We start from the raw sequence: 18,692 nt of genomic DNA on the forward strand, positions 1-18,692 counted from the left end.
CTGACAATCAGGCAATTCAGCCCCAACATATCAGAGTCTCTCCCTCTACCCACACTCATAAAGGAAGTCCTGGAAGGTGCGCTTGCTCTTATCCAGCAGCAGACACACACACACACATGCTCAGAAGGTGCACCCGACTCTCAGCACTCCAGATTCTAAGAAAGAATTCCAATAATGCTCCTGACAGGATTCAGAAGTTCAGAATATCAGTGGCTGACTGACAGGAGATGAATAGTTGTCTGTCACGGCTATTTGTCTCCGCCCCCTGCCTTTTATCCCCAGAACTAGGGTGTGGCTTAGTGGTGGCTCTTCCATCCCCAGGACCAGCTCAGAGCGTCCCGCTGCTCTCTTTTCCTCTGCCTTGTGTGCATCCCCAGTCCCAGCTGTTCCTTCTCTTCCTCAACAACCACCTCCGGACCTGGGGCTGTTGCCTTTCCATCTGGGGGCTGATGGATGGCCCAGACTCTGCCTCTTCCTCTATCTCTGACAGCTCCATTCCCTCTCTCCCCTCGGGCTCTCAGATTGCCTTGATGCTGGCCCTGACTCCCACTCTGCCTCCTCATCTGATTTGGCAGCCAGAGGGGCTGGTGGCCAAGAGGCCACAACACCTCCACTGATTCTGCTGCTGCTACGATCTCCCCTCTATGGATTCTGCTGCTGTATTTCTCCCCTCCTCTGATTCTGCCACCATCAATTTCTCACAGCCACCGGTTCCTTTTGTTGGATGTGTTGTTCCAGGCCCTTGGTCCTCTGCCAGACAGGCCATTGGAAAGGGCTAGCAGGCTAGCAGGAGGCAGTGTTGATCTTGCTGGGGAGGGAATGTTGATCAAGTCCTCCACAAGTCCTCCACCTGGGGCAGGTCAATGGGGAGGCCTGGAAGTTCGCCAGGGAAGGCTATGATAGTCAGCTGCCTCACGTTTGCTAGACACTGGTCCCTGGGATGCCTGGTTGCCCCTCAAGCCAAGCTGCCTAGATTGAAGTATGAGTCTAGGCAATTATTGAATATATTGTGACCCACTGGTTCGCTGCCTCCAATAACCTTCCTTCTTCTCTGCTGATCAGCTACTGGTTCGCTGCTCTCAGTTGCCTCTTTTCCAGCATTGGTCTGCTTAGTTGGGCTCCTGAGCTGGATCTGTTGTTCTCTGTTGCCAGCTGCTTCCAACTCAGCGTGCAGCCATTCATTCACTGTGTTGCTGTTTTCATGATGTTTACATGATGAATACGCCTTAATTGCACAACACATGGGCAGACTTCATCATAGTTTCAACTAGGAATTGTGAACATCCTAGACCAAACTAAAGTTTAAAAATTGTAGAAAATTCCTGGAAGCATGGCACTCCTACAAATTCAGTCAGCTGCAGCCGCAGCTGGCTGTTGGAGGCGAATTATTGGCCCCAAAGGATAGGGTGCGCAACTTAGGTGTCCTCCTGGATGATCGGCTGTCGTTTGAAGATCATCTGACGGCCGTCTCCAGGAGGGCCTTCCACCAGGTTCGCCTGGTTCGGCAGTTGCGCCCCTTCCTTGATCGAGATGCCTTATGCACAGTCACTCATGCGCTCGTTACCTCTCGCTTGGATTACTGTAATGCTCTCTACATGGGGCTCCCCTTGAAGTGCACTCGGAGGCTCCAGTTAGTCCAGAATGCAGCTGCGCGGGTGATAGAGGGAGCTACTCGTAGCTCCCATGTAACACCGCTCCTGCGCAGACTGCACTGGCTGCCTGTGGCCTTCCGAGTGCACTTTAAGGTGTTGGTTATGACCTTTAAAGCGCTCCATGGCTTAGGACCTGGGTACTTACGGGACCGCCTGCTGTTACCACATGCCTCCCACCGACCCGTACGCTCCCATAGAGAGGGACTTCTCAGGGTGCCGTCCGCCAAACAATGTCGGCTGGCGGCCCCCAGGGGAAGGGCCTTCTCTATTGGGGCTCCCACACTCTGGAACGAGCTTCCCCCAGGTCTACGTCAAATACCTGACCTTCGGACATTCCGTCGCGAACTAAAGACACATCTCTTTATTCGCGCGGGGCTGGCCTAAATTGGATTTTTAATGGGAAATTTTATTAATTTTTAAACAGGGTTTTTAGTTTATGGTAATTTAATTTCAGGCTAATTTTAAATAAGTTTTTTAAATGATATTTTAACTTGTATATTTGTATTGCTGGTTTTATCTTGCCTGTACACCGCCCTGAGTCCTTCGGGAGAAGGGCGGTATAAAAATCAAATAAAATAAATAAATAAATAAATAATAAATAAATAAAAAGACCAAACACCTTCTTGCCAGCCATCAGCACTCAGTTAAGCAGAGATTAACACCAAGATTAATATTAGATTGACAATCAAGCAGTAAGCAATAACTCAATCAAGAAACTTCCAATTCAGACAAAAAAACATCATTTTTGATTTGCTTCCATTAATTACAAAATTAAACCAACAATTTTAGAACTTGATTATGGTTAATATTATATGAACTGTCACTGAATTGCAAATATATGATTGATTTTGATGTTTGATAAGTAGAAGATATAAAAGAGTATGAATATTAATTGGGAATAAAAGGGTTTAATATAAGGGGAGTAGAAAAGGGGGGATAAGAGAAAATGTTTGATAAAATATTAAAATTCAGGGTGAAGGGTAAGTTCAGATGTATAAAGAGAAATAAAAGAAGGAAAATAAAAATGAGAGAAAATATATCAATGAAAGCATGTAAGATGTGTTGGGAAAGAACTAAATTTTGTATGAATATGAAACCTGGTCGATATTCTGTTCAGAAAAAATGCATTGTATGTTGTTTGTGTGTTAAAAAATAAAAAACTTTACTAAAAAAAAAAGAGAAACGCAGGGCCAGATCCTGAGAGTGTTCTTTCATGTGGCTGCTGAGCTTCTTCCAACTCCAAGTTAGACACCTAATGGGGCCCATGGGCAGAGGCGCACTGGCTGCCAAAATGAGAACACTTTGCACCCTTTCACTTTCCACAGACTCCATATTGGTCCCTCCAGGCCTGTAAAAGAACCCACCCCCATCCTCACCACCTATGTCAAGCGGGCCATGCCTACCCAGCCACACCCACCTGGTTGCGGTGACCTGACTGTGATAAATGATACTTATAGCAATGTGGAAGTCAATGAGATTGTGAGACATACTGATTTTCAAAAATATATACAGAATCTGTAAACACAGATTACTTTTTATATAGTGGATTCAGTCCACCAAGGATAGACTTGGCAGTAAAAAAACAAAAAGGGACTCCCTCACTTCTAATCACTCCAGTAACACAAAGGATATATGCTTTGGTTTTTTTTAACCAAGGACAACAGTAGGTGTTTTGCCTTTGTAACATCGCCAACACCATCCAGCAAAACTAGAATTTCAAGTGGGCTTTGCAATTAGTTTCAGAAAAGAAATTGGAATCTGCCTGACATTAAGAACTTGAAACTATTCATCACTTCCTGGTTGGCTCCGTAGGCAATGGAGGTGATCCTCTTGATCACCAACCTCTGGATCGTGTTGGACCGCTAAGACAGCGACAATCAGCTGCCCAGCGGTTCGGAATTCCCCCTCTTCGGGCAAAGAAGAGGAGGTGAGCATAAGAAGCAGAGGCAGGGCTTCCCCAGACCCCTGGAAGACACCAGGGGCTCGAAGGGTTAAGCTCCCTCAGAACTTCAAAGCGCTCCAGATCTGAGGCTTTTTTCCTGCTCCGGCAGACCTAATTGCCGGGACCAATTTTAACTTAAAGAAGAAAATACCAGACTGAACAGAAACAGGAGAGTTTTAACGATAAAAGCAAGTAATTAAATCAATTACCTGTTATTTTTTTTAAAGTTTTGGAGTTGACTTTAAAATGAAAATGGCGATTGTTTTTTAATGAGCTACGCAGTTGAAAACGAAAGTGTTACAACTCTTACTGCTTGCTGTTTATTGCTGAAAACCAGTTGGGGATTTATTTATTTTTTAACATTGTAATGAGAAGGGGGAAGAGATATTGAGACTGTTTGTTTTTTTTTAAAAAAAAGACTTAGAAGATTTATACGTAATATTAAGTTAAAGAGAAATTTTAAGAGATGGCAACAAAACAATTAAAGACAACTGTTACAAAAACCCCAGGAACATTAACACCGGGAGCTTCTCCAGCACATACTGCAGATACAAAATCATTAAATTTGGAAGCACTTCAGGATAATCTGAAAGAATTTATGAAAGAATCTCTTAACGATGCTATGAATTGGCAAACTTCCCAGATAGAAGATAAGTTTAAATTAATTACAGAAGAAATGTCAGAGATGAAAAAACAGATGTTAGAAATCCAAATTGGAAATAAAGAAGTCAAAGAAGGTTTGGTGTCAGCAGTACAGGGTCTGGCATCAAATGTGATTTTACTGGAGCAGGAAGTAGAAGAAATAAGAAAGATAATTTAAAATTGGAAAATAAGATTGAGATAGTTCAAAGTAAAATGGATAAAGTTGATGATGAAATTGTTTTGGTACAATATAGGGCGATGGAACATGCCTTACGAATACGTGGTATGAAAGAGCATAGACAAGAGAATTTGAAGCAATTTTTTTCTGAGGCCTTTGCGGAGATTTTGGCAGTTCGGCCAGTAGATGTGGCTTTTCATATTGACAAAATTTATCGTGTGAATTCCTGGATAGCAAGACAAAGAAATCTTCCGAGAGACATTGTTATTTATTTTACTACTAGAACAGTGAGAAATGAGATTTTACAAGCTTCTTTTAAAGGAGACAAGATTCAAGCGGCTGGTCAAGATATTTTAATACTAAAGAAAATTCCTCCAAAAATGTTGAGAGGTAGGAAGGAGTTAGCTTTTTTGGTGAACGAACTTAAAAAACGTCAGATTGAGTATAGATGGGACATCCCAACTGGTATAATAGTTTATCATGAAGGGAAAGCACATCGTCTTAATACAGTTAGTAAAGCACGAGAGTTTTATGCCTATGTGCTTAAAGCTGGAAGTCCACCATCTCCGAATGGTAGGAGAAAGGAAGGCGAAATTAAAGAAAAAGAAGTGATAGTAATGGAAGAAGACCTTTTACAAGTGTTGGATGTATCTAAGATGGGATCAGAGCTTCCAAAAGAGCCAAGGATGACATGAGCGGCTGTCAAACGCAAGGAACAAGAAGAAAAGGCTCAACAGGCTCAATCGGCTATTACCAAGACGGAAACAGTGGGAGGAGCAAGGCCCAAAGAAAGATATGATTTGCGGCTGGTGCTTCAAAAGTTTCCGATTGCTGATAATGGCAATTAGACTTTTATCTTGGAATGTTAATGGATTAAACTCACCACAAAAGAGAAGAAAGATATTTCATTATTTGAAGCAATTTAAAAATGACATTGTATGTTTATAAGAAACACATATTAGAACATCAGACCAGAAATATTTGATAAATTCAAAATTGGGAATACATTTTGCTGCATCTGCCACAGAAAAGAAGAATGGACTAGTTGTTTATATAAAGAGTAATTTATCTGCAACATTAATTGAGGCGGATAATCAAGGAAGATATATTGCTATTGAACTTTTATTGGAGGGGAGAAAAATACTTTCAATAGGAGTTTATGCACCAAATCAACAACAAGAAAAATTTTATAAGTTTTTACATAAAAGAATAACATTTTGGGATTATAAAACTCATATATTAATGGGTGATTGGAATGGAGTGATGGATATCCAGAAAGATAAAAGAAGTCTTAGAAATATTTCCAATCGTGTAAAACTGCCAAAGGTTTTCTTTGATTTGATGGAAGATTTAGAACTGAGAGATGTTTGGCGAGAACGCAATGAAAAAGAGAGAGATTTTACATTTTTTTCTGACAGACATCAATCCTTTTCTAGGATCGATTTTATTTTAATTACTAATGATTTGTTTTTCAGAGTGAAGAAGACCAAAATTTGTTCTAGAACTTTGTCTGATCATAGCCTGGTTTGGATTGAGCTAGATCGGGAAAGAGGCCAGGAGGTCCTGGAGGATGAATGAGAACTTGTTTAAATATGAACAAAATGTAAATGAATGTAAAATTCTAATGAAGGAATTTTTTTCTTTGAATATGGATAAAGGGACACCTATAGAGATAGTTTGGGACACCAGCAAGGCCTATATGAGGGGAATTTTATTAGATATGAATAATAAATATAGAAATAGATTGCACAAAAGGCGAAAAGAATTAGAAGAGGAAATTAAAAGGAAGGAGCAGTTATTGGTATGTAATCCAGGAGATAGTAAAATAAAAGAGTCAATAGATATATTAAGAGGTCAATTTAAAATGTTAAGGGCAGATCAGGTGGCGACTAATTTACAATATGCAAAACACAATTTGTTTAATAATTCTAATAAACCTGGAAGGTGGTTAGCATATTTATTAAGAAAGAAACAGAAACAACGTATAATTGATAAAATAGAATATAGAGGTAAGGAAGTATATCAGCAAAATTTGATTTAAAAAGCTTTTTTAGAATATTATATTAAGTTATATTCTAGAGATGTGATTAATGATAAAGATATAGATAGATATTTACAGGACCATGGTATTTTAGAAATTACAGTAGATCAAAGGGAAGAGTTGAATCAATTAATCTCTTCAGAGGAAATAGTGTTTGCAATTAAGCAGCTTAAAGCGAATAAAGCACCAGGTACAGATGGTTTGACAACTACTTATTATAAAAATTTACAAAATGAGATGATTGTACCACTTAAGGAGTTATTTAATAGAATACAAAGGGGAGGAGAAGCTCCTCCCTCGTGGGGGACAGCTTTTATTTCATTAATACCTAAAGAAGATCGAGATGGTGTTAACCAGAGAATTGTAGGCCAATATCGCTTTTAAATACTGATTATAAGATATTTGCTAAGATATTAGCGAATAAATTGATGCCACTGATGACTCAATTAATTCATAATGATCAAACAGGATTTATTAAGGGGAGACAGATGAGATATAATATGAGACAAATTGTAAATTTACTTGAATATTTGGAAAGAAACAGCCAGGTCTCAGCAGCGTTCCTCTTTTTGGATGCGGAAAAAGCTTTTGATAGATTGGATTGGCAGTTTTTGTTTAAAGTAATAGAAAAAATGCAATTTGGGGATTATTTTATTCAAGCAATTAAGGCTATATATCAAAAGCAAACAACTCAAATAATAGTAAATGGCGGATTAACAGAATCTTTCAAGATTGAGAAAGGGACTAGACAAGGATGTCCCTTGTCACCATTATTATTTATTCTAACTTTAGAAATATTATTGAGTAATATACGTGGTCTAGATCGAATAAAAGGAATTAGAATTAAAAATCAAGATTATAAATTAAGAGCGTTTGCAGATGATCTGGTTATTTCTTATCTCAACCAATACAATCAGTTGTATACCTAAAGGAGACAATCGATCAGTATAGTAAGGTACCTGGGTTCAAAGTGAATCAACAGAAGACAAAAATGATAATTAAAAATATGAATACACATCAGAGGGAAGAACTTGAAAGAATAACTGGATATGAAGTAGTTAAAAAGGTTAAATACCTAGGAGTATATATTACAGCATCGAATGTAAAATTATATAAAAATAATTATGAGGTATTGTGGGGAAAAGTAATTAAAGAAATGGAGAATTGGAAGAAGTTACAATTATCATTGTTGGGAAGAGTGCAGCTATAAAAATGAATGTTTTGCCTAGATTTCTATTTTTGTTTCAAATGATTCCAATATTGAAGAAAGATGCAAATTTACAAGAATGGCAAAAAGGGATTAATAATTTTGTATGGAAGGGTAAAAAACCGAGAATAAAGTTAAAAATAATGCAAGACGTTAGGGATAGAGGGGGTTTAAAAATGCCTAACTTGAAATTGTACTATGATGCAGTTGTTTTAGCTTTAATCTCTGATTGGATTAATTTAACAGAAGAAAGGATTTTGAATATAGAAGGTTATGGTTTGTTATATGGATGGCATGCATATGTAATATATGACAAGAAAATTGATAAGACATTTAAGAATAATATGGTCAGAAGTGCGTTGTTGAGGGTTTGGAAAAAATATCAATATAAGTTAGATGGAAAGATACCAATATGGACTATCCCCAGACATATGATAGAGAATATAAATATATTACAAAAAATGGAGGTTATTACTTACAAAGAGCTTTTGACTATGGAAAAAAGGGAATTACAGCTAAAATCTAGGGATAAATTGAGGGATGAAGGGAGAGATTATACATGGTTCCAGTATGGACAATTGCAATCTAGATGGAAAATAGATCAGAAAATTGGTATAAGGCAAAGTGATGATAATTTGGTAAAACAAATAAAAGATCAAGGTCAACAGCATATAAAGAGATTATATAATGTATTGGTAGAAATGGATTCAGAAATGGAGTTGGTTAAAGATTGTATGGTAAAATGGGCACAAAATTTTCAACAACCTATAATGCTAGAAACATAGGGAAAAATTTGGGTGAGGAATGTTAAATTTACGCAAGCACAAAATTTAAGAGAAAATTTTTATAAAATGTTTTATAGATGGCATTGAGATCCTAAAAAACTGTCATGTATGTATCCAAATGTGAAAGCAAAATGTTGGAGATGTGATTGTGAGGATGCTACCTATTATCATATATGGTGGACTTGCAAAAAAGTTAAAGCCTTTTGGATTAAAATATGGTGGATTATGCAGAACATTTTGAAAAACAAGATCAAGTTTGTTCCACAGTTCTTTTTATTAGGAATAATTCCAGAGTGCACTGTTATAGAGACAAAACTGATTTTGAATTTAATAACTGCGGCAAGACTATTGATTGCACAATATTGGAAGAAAGAAGACTTACCGACAATTGGAGAATGGATTAGTAAAGTATCAAATTTAGCAGAAATGGCAAAAATTTTCTGCCTATTTGAAAGATTGTACACAAGAAAAATATATTTTGGAATGGAGAAGTGGATTGATTATATTCAAAATAGGTATCAGATTAAAAAATATCAATTAGTTTTTGAGTGAAGTTAGGAATTGACATGTATTATAGTTTAAGAAAGAAGGGAATTGATAGTGTGATGGTGTAATGGTGTGAAATGGAATATGTTTTATGTTATATTTTAGATTATGTTTGTTAGTTACAATACCCTGTATTCTGTTCTGGGAAGTCTCGGGGAATGGGGAGGGGAAGGGAAGATTATAAATTGATTGACTGCCATTGTACAGAAATAATGGTAGAATTAAACAAGTTGGAATGGTGTAAAGTCGGGGCTGCTCGGTAACCACTACCGAAGGGAAAGGGTAAGGAAAGAGGAGTAAAGAAGGAAGAAAGTAGGTAGGTAGGTAGGTAGGTAGGTAGGAAAGAAGGGAGGGAGAAGAAAGGATAGGAGGAGAAGAAGGAGGAGAAGATAGAGGGTTAGAAAGGATGGTAGTGAGAAGTGGGGAAGAGGAGGGGAAGTAGAAAAGTGAGGAGAAGGATGGTGGGGAAAGTTGAAATTATGAGAAGGGTAGAAAGGATTAAGGGAGGGAGTGGCGGTCGAGCAGCCCGGATTGAGCATAATTTGAGTATAGGATCGATTGTTGTATAAGTGATTGTATTGTACACTGGTTAAACTGTGGGAACTATTATGGAAAATAAAAAATGATGTAAAAAAAAAAAAGAACTTGAAACTATTCTTTTTCTTGCTGCTTTTCACACACACACTACTTCCTTTCATAAACATTGGCATAGCCTAGAGAAAACTATTTTTCTCTTCCCCTAAATTAAAATATCTTCGCTTTGTCAATTTTGTGTCAAGTAAAATTAAAAAATAGAGTAAGAGTATGTAAAACAGTTCAAATTTATAATATTTTGAGCTCAAAATGCTTTATTGCACACCTGATAGCTTTTTGATATTAACTTTATATCTAAATGCAGTGATAAAATTTACTTTAAGGAATATATAAGGAATTTGCAACATAGCTTAGTAAACTGGTAAATAGAAATATTTTTAACTCTAAGGAAATTATGTGTGCAAAATCTTTACCTAGAATACTTTTTAAATAGTAACATATAATATTATGTAGTTTCACACCTGTTGCACAATTGTTGTTAATTCGAGGCAGAGTTGTATGACATTGTTCCTTGTGACAGAATAATCTGTTACAGCAGCAAAAGGTGATCTGGAAAAATAAAATATGGTAAATATAAATCTTGTTAATATTGATCTGCTACAATGCTAACTATATAACATTTTAACAATACAACTGAGAGCATATGCACCAAGACAAATTCCTTGTGTCTATTCTATTCTATTCTATTCTATTCTATTCTATTCTATTCTATTCTATTCTATTCTATTGAATATTAAAACTGGTCATCTGTTTGTTAAGCTGGAGCTGTGTTCCCAGAAAGATCCCCAGGTAGCACAGCTCTCTCTAATGGAGAATGCAGCCCCATCCAAGATTAAGGAGGGAGATCTAAGTTGTGCTTCCATCATGAAAAATGCATTAACTACTATAACTAGATTGATTCTCTAAGAACTAGCTATTTTAAGCATGAAGAAAGAAAGAAAAACAATTAAAAATATCTATCACACATTTTTATTGTTTTCTCATTTCTTCTATTGATTGTCTGTAAACTCAAAACAGCATTACAATAAAAAGCAGAAGACAGATCATGTGGAATATAATTTTGCATCGGCTATTTTAGGTTGCTTTTTACAAAAAATCTTTAGTGTAAAGTATTCTAAATTTAGTTTGCTTAAAAATAATAAAGTGTCTTTAAAAATAATTATTTTATAACACTATCCTCCTATATAGCAGAATTTAAATTTAAAATGGAAATCTCCAGACTACAAAGCTACCTTTTCAGTTATTACATTATTATATAATAAATATATAATATTGCTAAAATTATTTGACAATCATCTATCTTTAATATTAATTATCTGTAATGCTTGGCCCACATGTACTCTAAGTGCATATATTTTATAATATCTGTTCATGTTAAATCACAGAAAAGCAGATGTTCTGTTTTTAGTATGTCTTGTTAAGCACTCAACTTTTTTTTTAGTTGCGTATTTAAACTGTGTTTATTTTCTTTAGAATAGAATAGAATAGAATTTTTATTGGCCAAGTGTGATTGGACACACAAGGAATTTGTCTTGGTGCATATGCTCTCAGTGTACATAAAAGAAAAGATACGTTCATCAAGGTACAACATTTACAACACAATTCATGGTCAATATATCAATATAAATCATAAGGATTGCCAGCAACAAAGTTACAGTTATACAGTCATAAGTGGAAAGAGATTGGTGATGGGAACGATGAGAAGATTAATAGTAGTGCAGATTTTTATGTTTTGTATTTTCTTCATTCCATGTCTATGATTTTCTTGAAACACACTGAAGTGATTTGCCATTCATTTCTGGTGTGTTTGATTTTGGAATTGGTTCTCAGGCCAATAGGGTTGGCCTCTCTCATGCTTTTCCCAGTTGTTAAGGTAAAGCATGAGGGAAGCTCTTTCCTCTACTAGCAAAAGTAACCCTACCAGGAACTCCCATTCCCACTGGTATTGTTCTCTGGGTCTTTGAAGCTACAGAACCCTTCCACTTCCACTTGGATAAGGACATTTCCATTAAAACATCAAAGATTATTTTCAGTGGCAATAATGGTTATAAAAGCTGGAGAGAAATCAGGCAGATGCATTGAGATAAATCTGAAAACAGGGCATTTGCTGTAAGATCCAATCAATCACTTTCCTGGACTAAATATAAGCTGGCTACTCCCTTGATCATATAGCAGAAGCTCACACATATCACATTTATATTCATTTTATATTCACATTTATATTCATGTGATATAAAAAAATAATGGTTTAGAAGCAATGATTTTGTTGGGGTAGGTTAAATATAAAAAGTAGTAGTAGGTAGATGGACCAAATCAAAAATTCATTTAACGACCTAGTTCAGCAAATATTCAAACTTCTGACAGCACTAAAAAGTGGTACTTTCAACTGTCTCAAATTTTCAGCCATTGTAGCATCCCCATAGAATCACATGATCATGATCCATGCCCCTAGCAACTGTCCTGGGCATTCCTTTCCTGATAAGCAAAGATAGGAGGAAGTTGGAACTTGTATCATATGAGATCCTTGCTTAATGACCCACACAATCCTTACTTAACAATGGTAACCAGGGAATACCAGGGAATACCTTCAATAAGCAGTTTAGTCACACGACATTAAGTTTTATGATTTCATCACTTAGCTATGAAAATGCTGAGTTCAATTGCCACTGTTAAGCAAGGACTACCTATAAAGTCACTGGAGAAACTATTGGCTATTCTTAGAAGCATGTTGAAATGGCATCACAAGTCAAATTCACCTTGATGACAATTTTGTGTTTGTATCATGTAATGTAGAAGATAATAATGATCTTTTACTTTTTCTACAATCACTAACAACTATAAATTTGTGATAAGTTCTAAATTGTTTTGACTCTTGAAAAAGTGCAAGAAAAATTCCCACATCTACCTTATCCACATTGTTCAACAAATCTTTAGAAAGAAAAATATAATCAATTCTAGAATATGTATTGTATATCTTAGAGAAAAAAGTGTATACTCTCTCAATTCCTTTAACCTCTCTCCACACATCAACCACGCCATTTCGAAGCATCCACATATTTAAAATCCCCATTTTATTTGCTCCTCCACAGCGGGTGGGATTAGTACTGTCTATTTTATCTCTGATTAAATTAAAATCCCCAGCCACAATTACTTTCCCTACACTTTCATTCTCCAAAATTTTTGTTATTTTTTCAAGAAATTCTCTTTGTTTTTCATTCGGTAAATATAAATTAACAAGTGTCACTTTTTCCTCATTAAGATTTCCAACAATTATTACATATCTTCCATCTTCATCCAAAATTACCTTATGTTTTTCAAAGTACACCCTATCTGATATCAGTGTTGCAACTCCTCTAGCTTTTGAAGTTCCAAATGCTTTTTCATATATTTGCATACCTTTTATATACATTTAAAGATTCTGATCATGCAGAAGTTATGGTGGACTTAGATTTTAATTTTGAGAAAAAAAGAAGCTATTGGAGATATGACGAGAAATTGTATAAAAATGAAAAGGATAAAAAATGGATACTTAAAAAATTGGAGGAAAGTTGGAGATTAAATGATAACGGGGAGGTTTAGATGATAAGGGCCGGTTTAGCTCTGCCTGGTAAGGCCTGTTATTAAGAACACAAAGCCTGCAATTACTGCAGGTTCGAGCCCGGCCCAAGGTTGACTCAGCCTTCCATCCTTTATAAGGTAGGTAAAATGAGGACCCAGATTGTTGGGGGGGCAATAAGTTGACTTTGTAAATATATACAAAATAGAATGAGACTATTGCCCTATACATTGTAAGCCGCCCTGAGTCTTCGGAGAAGGGCGGGGTATAAATGTAAACAAAAAATAAATTAAAAAAAATTGAAATTGTTTGGGATGCGATGAAAGCGGTGTTTAGAGGGGAGAGTATCAAATTATCAAGTAGGAAATATAAAAATTATAAAATTAAAATGGAAAGAGATAAAAATCAGATTAAAGAATTGGAAAATCAATTTTTGCTTACTAAAGAAAAAAAAATTCTTCAGGAGCTTAATATGTTAAGAAATAAAATGATAGAAGAAGATACAGAGTTAGTAAAAAGAAATTTGAGATTTTAAAATAGGAATTTTTTTGAATTTAGTAATAGAAATTCTAAATTATTGGCAAAGATGGCGAAAGATAAAAGAGAGAAGAGAGAAATTGGAGTTTTGATAGATGATAGAGGTATAAGATGTTATAAAAAATTAGAGAAATGTGAAGTGGTTAGAAACTTTTTTCAGAATCTATATTCAAAGAAACCAATTAATCGGGGAAAATTGCAAAGCTATTTAGAAAAGTATGTGGTGAAAATTGATCAAACATATAAGGAATTGATGGAAGAAGATATAACACAAGATGAGATTAATAGAATATATCAAAATATAAATTTAGGGAAAGCTCCAGGTGAGGATGGATTACCTGTTGAGTTTTATAAAGAATTTAAAGAATTAATAATACCAAGACTGCAAAAATTATTCAATGGAATATTACATGGTGGGGAAGTACCTTCGTCATGGAATAGAACGGTGATATCCCTAATTCCTAAACCAGATAAAGATTTAGAAAGGATTGAGTCCTATCGGCCCATTTCTTTAATTAATCAGGATGCAAAGATATTTACTGCTATTATAAGCAATAGATTAAATAGATTTATAGATAGATATATAAGTTATAATCAAGTAGGTTTTGTGAAGGGTAGATACATGAGTGATATTGTTAGAAGAGTATTAAATATTATAGATGTAGCTGAATATAATGGTGATAAAATTGGAATAGTATCATTGGATATTTTAAAGCTTTTGATTCTGTACAATGGGAAACTATTAAAGTAATTGTGGAGGCTTTAGGCTTTGGTAATAAGTTTATACATGTTATTTCAAAATTGTACCAAAAGAGCAGCAAGAGTGAAGGTGAATGGAATATTAACTGAAGAGATAAAATTAGAAGCTGGCACGAGACAAGGATGTCCCTGTCCCCAACATTATTTTTATTGGCTATGGAAATATTGACAAAATGATAGAAAAGATGAAGAATTAGAAGGATATAAGGGTATAAGATAAATTTTGTATGCGGATGATACTTTAATTATTTTGAAAAATGTAGAGAAAGATCTGTAAAAGATATATAAGCATTTGATAGAATTTGAGGAAATGACAGGATTGAAAGTAAATTGGTCAAAGTCAGAATTATTGATGGATAGTAATGGTAATGAGTCTGAGAATATGCAAGAGCAATTTGGGATAAGGATTAAAAATACATTGAAATATTTGGGTATAGTGCTTTCACTTAAGGTTAAAGAATTGAAAAAACTTAATTATGATGTGGTGATTAACGAAATTGAGAAGAAGATAGATAAATATAAAATTTTAAAGTTGTCTTGGTTTGGTAGAATTGCAATGTGTAAGATGATGTTGCTGCCCAAGTTCAACTTTTATTCGAGATGCTACCACTAAATTTGACAGAGAAAGATATTGAAGGATATCAGAAAAAACTGGATAAATTTTGCAATGGTGGCAAAAGACCTAGATTAGTGAAGAAAATGTGGTATCAAAATCAAAAGGAAGGTGGATTAGGAATCCCCAAATTATTTAATTATTACTGTGCGTATGGTATCCGGATAGTGGTAAAAATATTAAAGGTGAAGATAACTATTGGAGAGACTTAGAGTTAAAGGATATAGAGAAATTTGGATCAAGGTGGTTTTAGATAAAGCAAATTTAAAATGTGTAAGTAGAAGTTATTGGTTAAAGGATTAAGTAAAATGTGGAATAAATTTGTTAAAATTTTAATTCGGATATAATCTTTTGGGGAGACAATTGAATTTGGCGATTAAAAATAATATAAACGTAATGAAGTGATTAAAGAGGAAAATATAGAAATTATTAGAGATTGGATAAAAGTTATGGAAAATGAAAGGAGGAATAAAGAAATTATTGAAAATTAGGTTAAGTTGGTTTGAAAAATACAGATAGAAAATGGACAAAAAACTAAGGAAAATTATTCGATAAATAGATGTGAAACTGAATTTGAATATTTAGTATCTCGGATTATGAAAGATGAAATTGGGCTAAAGGGACTCGTTAGTAGGGTTTATAAGATTATAAATTCTGATGAAAATTACAAAGAGTGATGAGGACAAATTGGGAAAAGATCTTAATATTGAAATACAGAGTCAGATTGGAATGTGAATTGGAAGAGTAGAATTATGAGAACTTTATCTACAAGGATTAAAGAGCACAATTATAAAGTTGTTTGAAATGGTATTTGACTCCAGTAAGATTGTCACAAATGGATAAAAAATCAGTAAAAATGTTGGAGATGTGAGATGGAATTGGGGACTTATGAACATATGTGGTATAATTGTGATAAGGTTAAAAGTTTTGGCAACAATTGGAGAAAATGATATTTGAAATGATGGGGAAAGTAATAACATTGAGAGTGGAAACTATATTATTGTTGGTAAATAAGGAAATAGAATTAACAAAATATGAAAAAGAATTGATTAGAATTATGATTATAATAGGTAGAATTATAATAGCTAGATATTGGAAACTAGATGTGATTTTTAGAATAGAAGAGTGGAATTCTGAAATGTGGAAATTAGCTTTAAATGATAAAATGACATGTGATATTAAAATTAGAAGTGGTGTGTATAAAGAAGATATTTTTTGGAAGACTTGGAAACCATTTGTGGACTTTGCGCTTGGAACATTGGACGCTTCAGTACCTGTACCTCGAGAACGTGGATTTTGGCAATCATGAGGATATATCCGAAGACCCAAATCTTCCTTTTATGTATAGCACAAAGGTGTAATAATGTATTTTCTTTTTGTTTGTTTGTTGCAAAAAAAGTAATAAAAAAAAAAAAGAAAGAAAAAGTGCAAGAAATTGGATCTTAAATTAATTAGCTATGTTTAATAAATAGAATAAAAATGTTCTTATTTGAAAATACCAGTAGATGTTATTTCATGCTGTACAACATTTTCATTTCCAAAAGTGTTGGGTAAGATTACACTATTATTTCAACAGAAATGTTGTTTATATATATAGCACAGTACTCTAACAGGAAAGTCAAAAGGTCCTGACCATATTTGCTACTCCACATCCCTATCTGCCCTAACTGCCCTGAAATTGAAGCTATGAAGGACTGTTTCATCAACCAAAAAGGGTGCTGGAATCCTAAGCTTTAAGCAGAGAGGTCCAATCTTGGCAACTTTAAGACCTGTGAACTTCAGCTCCCAGAATTCCACAGCCTGTCTGAAATTCTGAATTCTGAAAGTTGATGTCCACAAGTCTTAAATCGCTCAGCTTCGGGATGGTCTGGACCAAGATTGCGGTGATGCGGGTGAGATGCTCGAGGGTGGTCTTGGCGACATTGTTTGGGATGAGTTTGACCCTGTGGCTCCCGAGGACATGGACAGGTTGTTGGGTAGGTTGAATGCCACCACGTGTTTACTGGACCCGTGCCCCTCCTGGCTGGTGCTGGCCACTCGGGAGGTGACACGAGGCTGGCTCCAGGCGATTACGATCGCTTCTTTGGTGGAGGGTGTCTTCCCGGCCGCCTTGAAAGAGGCGGTGGTGAGGCCCCTCCTTAAGAAGCCTTCCTGGACCCGCTGTTTTAGGTAATTATCGTCCGGTCTCCAACCTTCGCTTATGGCGAAGGTTGTAGAGAGTATGGTGGCATATCAGTTTCCTTGCACCTGGATGAAACTGTCTATCTAGACCCGTTCCAGTCCGGTTTCCGACCCGGTTACAGCACGGAGACGGCTTTGGTCGCGTTGGTGGATGATCTCTGGAGGGCCAGGATAGGGTTGTTCCTCTGCCCTGGTCCTATTAGACCTCTCAGCGGCTTTCGATACCATCCGCCATGGTATCCTGCTGCGCCGGTTGGGGGGATTGGGAGTGGGGGGCACCGTTTATCGGTGGTTCTCCTCCTATCTCTCCCCCCGGCCGCAGTCGGGGTTGGCAGGGGCAGAGGTCGGCCCGAGGCGCCTCACTTGTGGGTGCCGCGGGGTCGATCCTCTCGCCTTCTGTTTAACATCTACATGAAACCGCTGGGTGAGATCATCAGTGGTTTCGGTGTGAAGTATCAGCTGTATGCGGATGATACCCAGCTGTTTTCTACACCGGACCACCCCAACGAAGCTATCGTAGTGCTGTCCCGGTGTCTGGAGGCCGTACGGGTCTGGATGGGGAGAAACAGGGTCAAGCTCAATCCCGCCAAGACAGAGTGGCTGTGGGTGCCGGCATCCCGGTACAGTCAGCTAAATCATGACTGACCATCGGTGGCGAGTCATTGGCCCCGATGGAGAGGGTCCGCAACTTGGGCGTCCCCCTGGATGAACGGCTGTCTTTAGAAGAGCATTTGACGGCCGTCTCCAGGAGAGCGTTCTACCAGGTTCGCCTGGTACGCCAGTTGCGCCCCTTTCTGGACCGGGATGCCCTATGCACGGTCACTCACGCACTCGTGACGTCCCGCCTGGATTACTGCAATGCTCTCTACATGGGGCTCCCCTTGAAGGGCATCCGGAGACTACAGTTAGTCCAGAATGCGGCTGCGCGGGTGATAGATGGAGCCCCTCGTGGCTCCCATATAACACCCATCCTGCGCAGACTGCACTGGCTTCCTGTGGCCTTCCGGGTGCGCTTCAAGGTTTTGGTGACCACCTTTAAAGCGCTCCATGGCATTGGGCTGGGTTACTTACGGGACCGCCTACTGCGACCAAATACCTCCCACCGTCCTGTGCGCTCTCACAGAGAGGGTCTCCTCAGGGTGCCGTCAGCGAGGCAATGTCGTCTGGCGATGCCCAGGGGAAGGGCCTTCTCTGTGGGGGCTCCCACCCTCTGGAACGATCTACCCCCCGGACTTCGTCAGCTCTCGGACCTACGGACCTTCCGCCGCGGGCTTAAAACATACCTATTTAATTGTGCAGGACTGAGCTAGTTTTTAAATTTTGGGTTTTAAACTGGGTTTTACTTTCATATTTTTAACTTTTAATTTGACGGGCGTTAGAATAAGTTTTTTAAATGTTTTTATATTGTATCTATATTGTATTTATTTGTTTTTAATGCCTGTAAACCGCCCTGAGTCCC

General features: G+C 36.9%; 1 protein-coding gene across 4 annotated transcripts in view; it reads right to left on the reverse strand.

The window, feature by feature from the left end:
* Nucleotides 1-18,692, reverse strand: part of CNKSR2 (connector enhancer of kinase suppressor of Ras 2) — a 574,134-nt gene that overhangs the window by 343,109 nt on the left and 212,333 nt on the right. For all 4 annotated transcript variants that reach the window (XM_058186957.1, XM_058186956.1, XM_058186955.1 and 1 more), the window contains exon 4: nt 10,049-10,136. In XM_058186957.1, coding sequence (XP_058042940.1) covers nt 10,049-10,136 — 88 coding nt within the window. The remainder of the gene's footprint in view (nt 1-10,048; nt 10,137-18,692) is intronic.

The sequence above is a fragment of the Ahaetulla prasina genome, chromosome 5, assembly GCF_028640845.1.
Source record: "Ahaetulla prasina isolate Xishuangbanna chromosome 5, ASM2864084v1, whole genome shotgun sequence".
Classification (NCBI taxonomy): domain Eukaryota; kingdom Metazoa; phylum Chordata; class Lepidosauria; order Squamata; family Colubridae; genus Ahaetulla; species Ahaetulla prasina.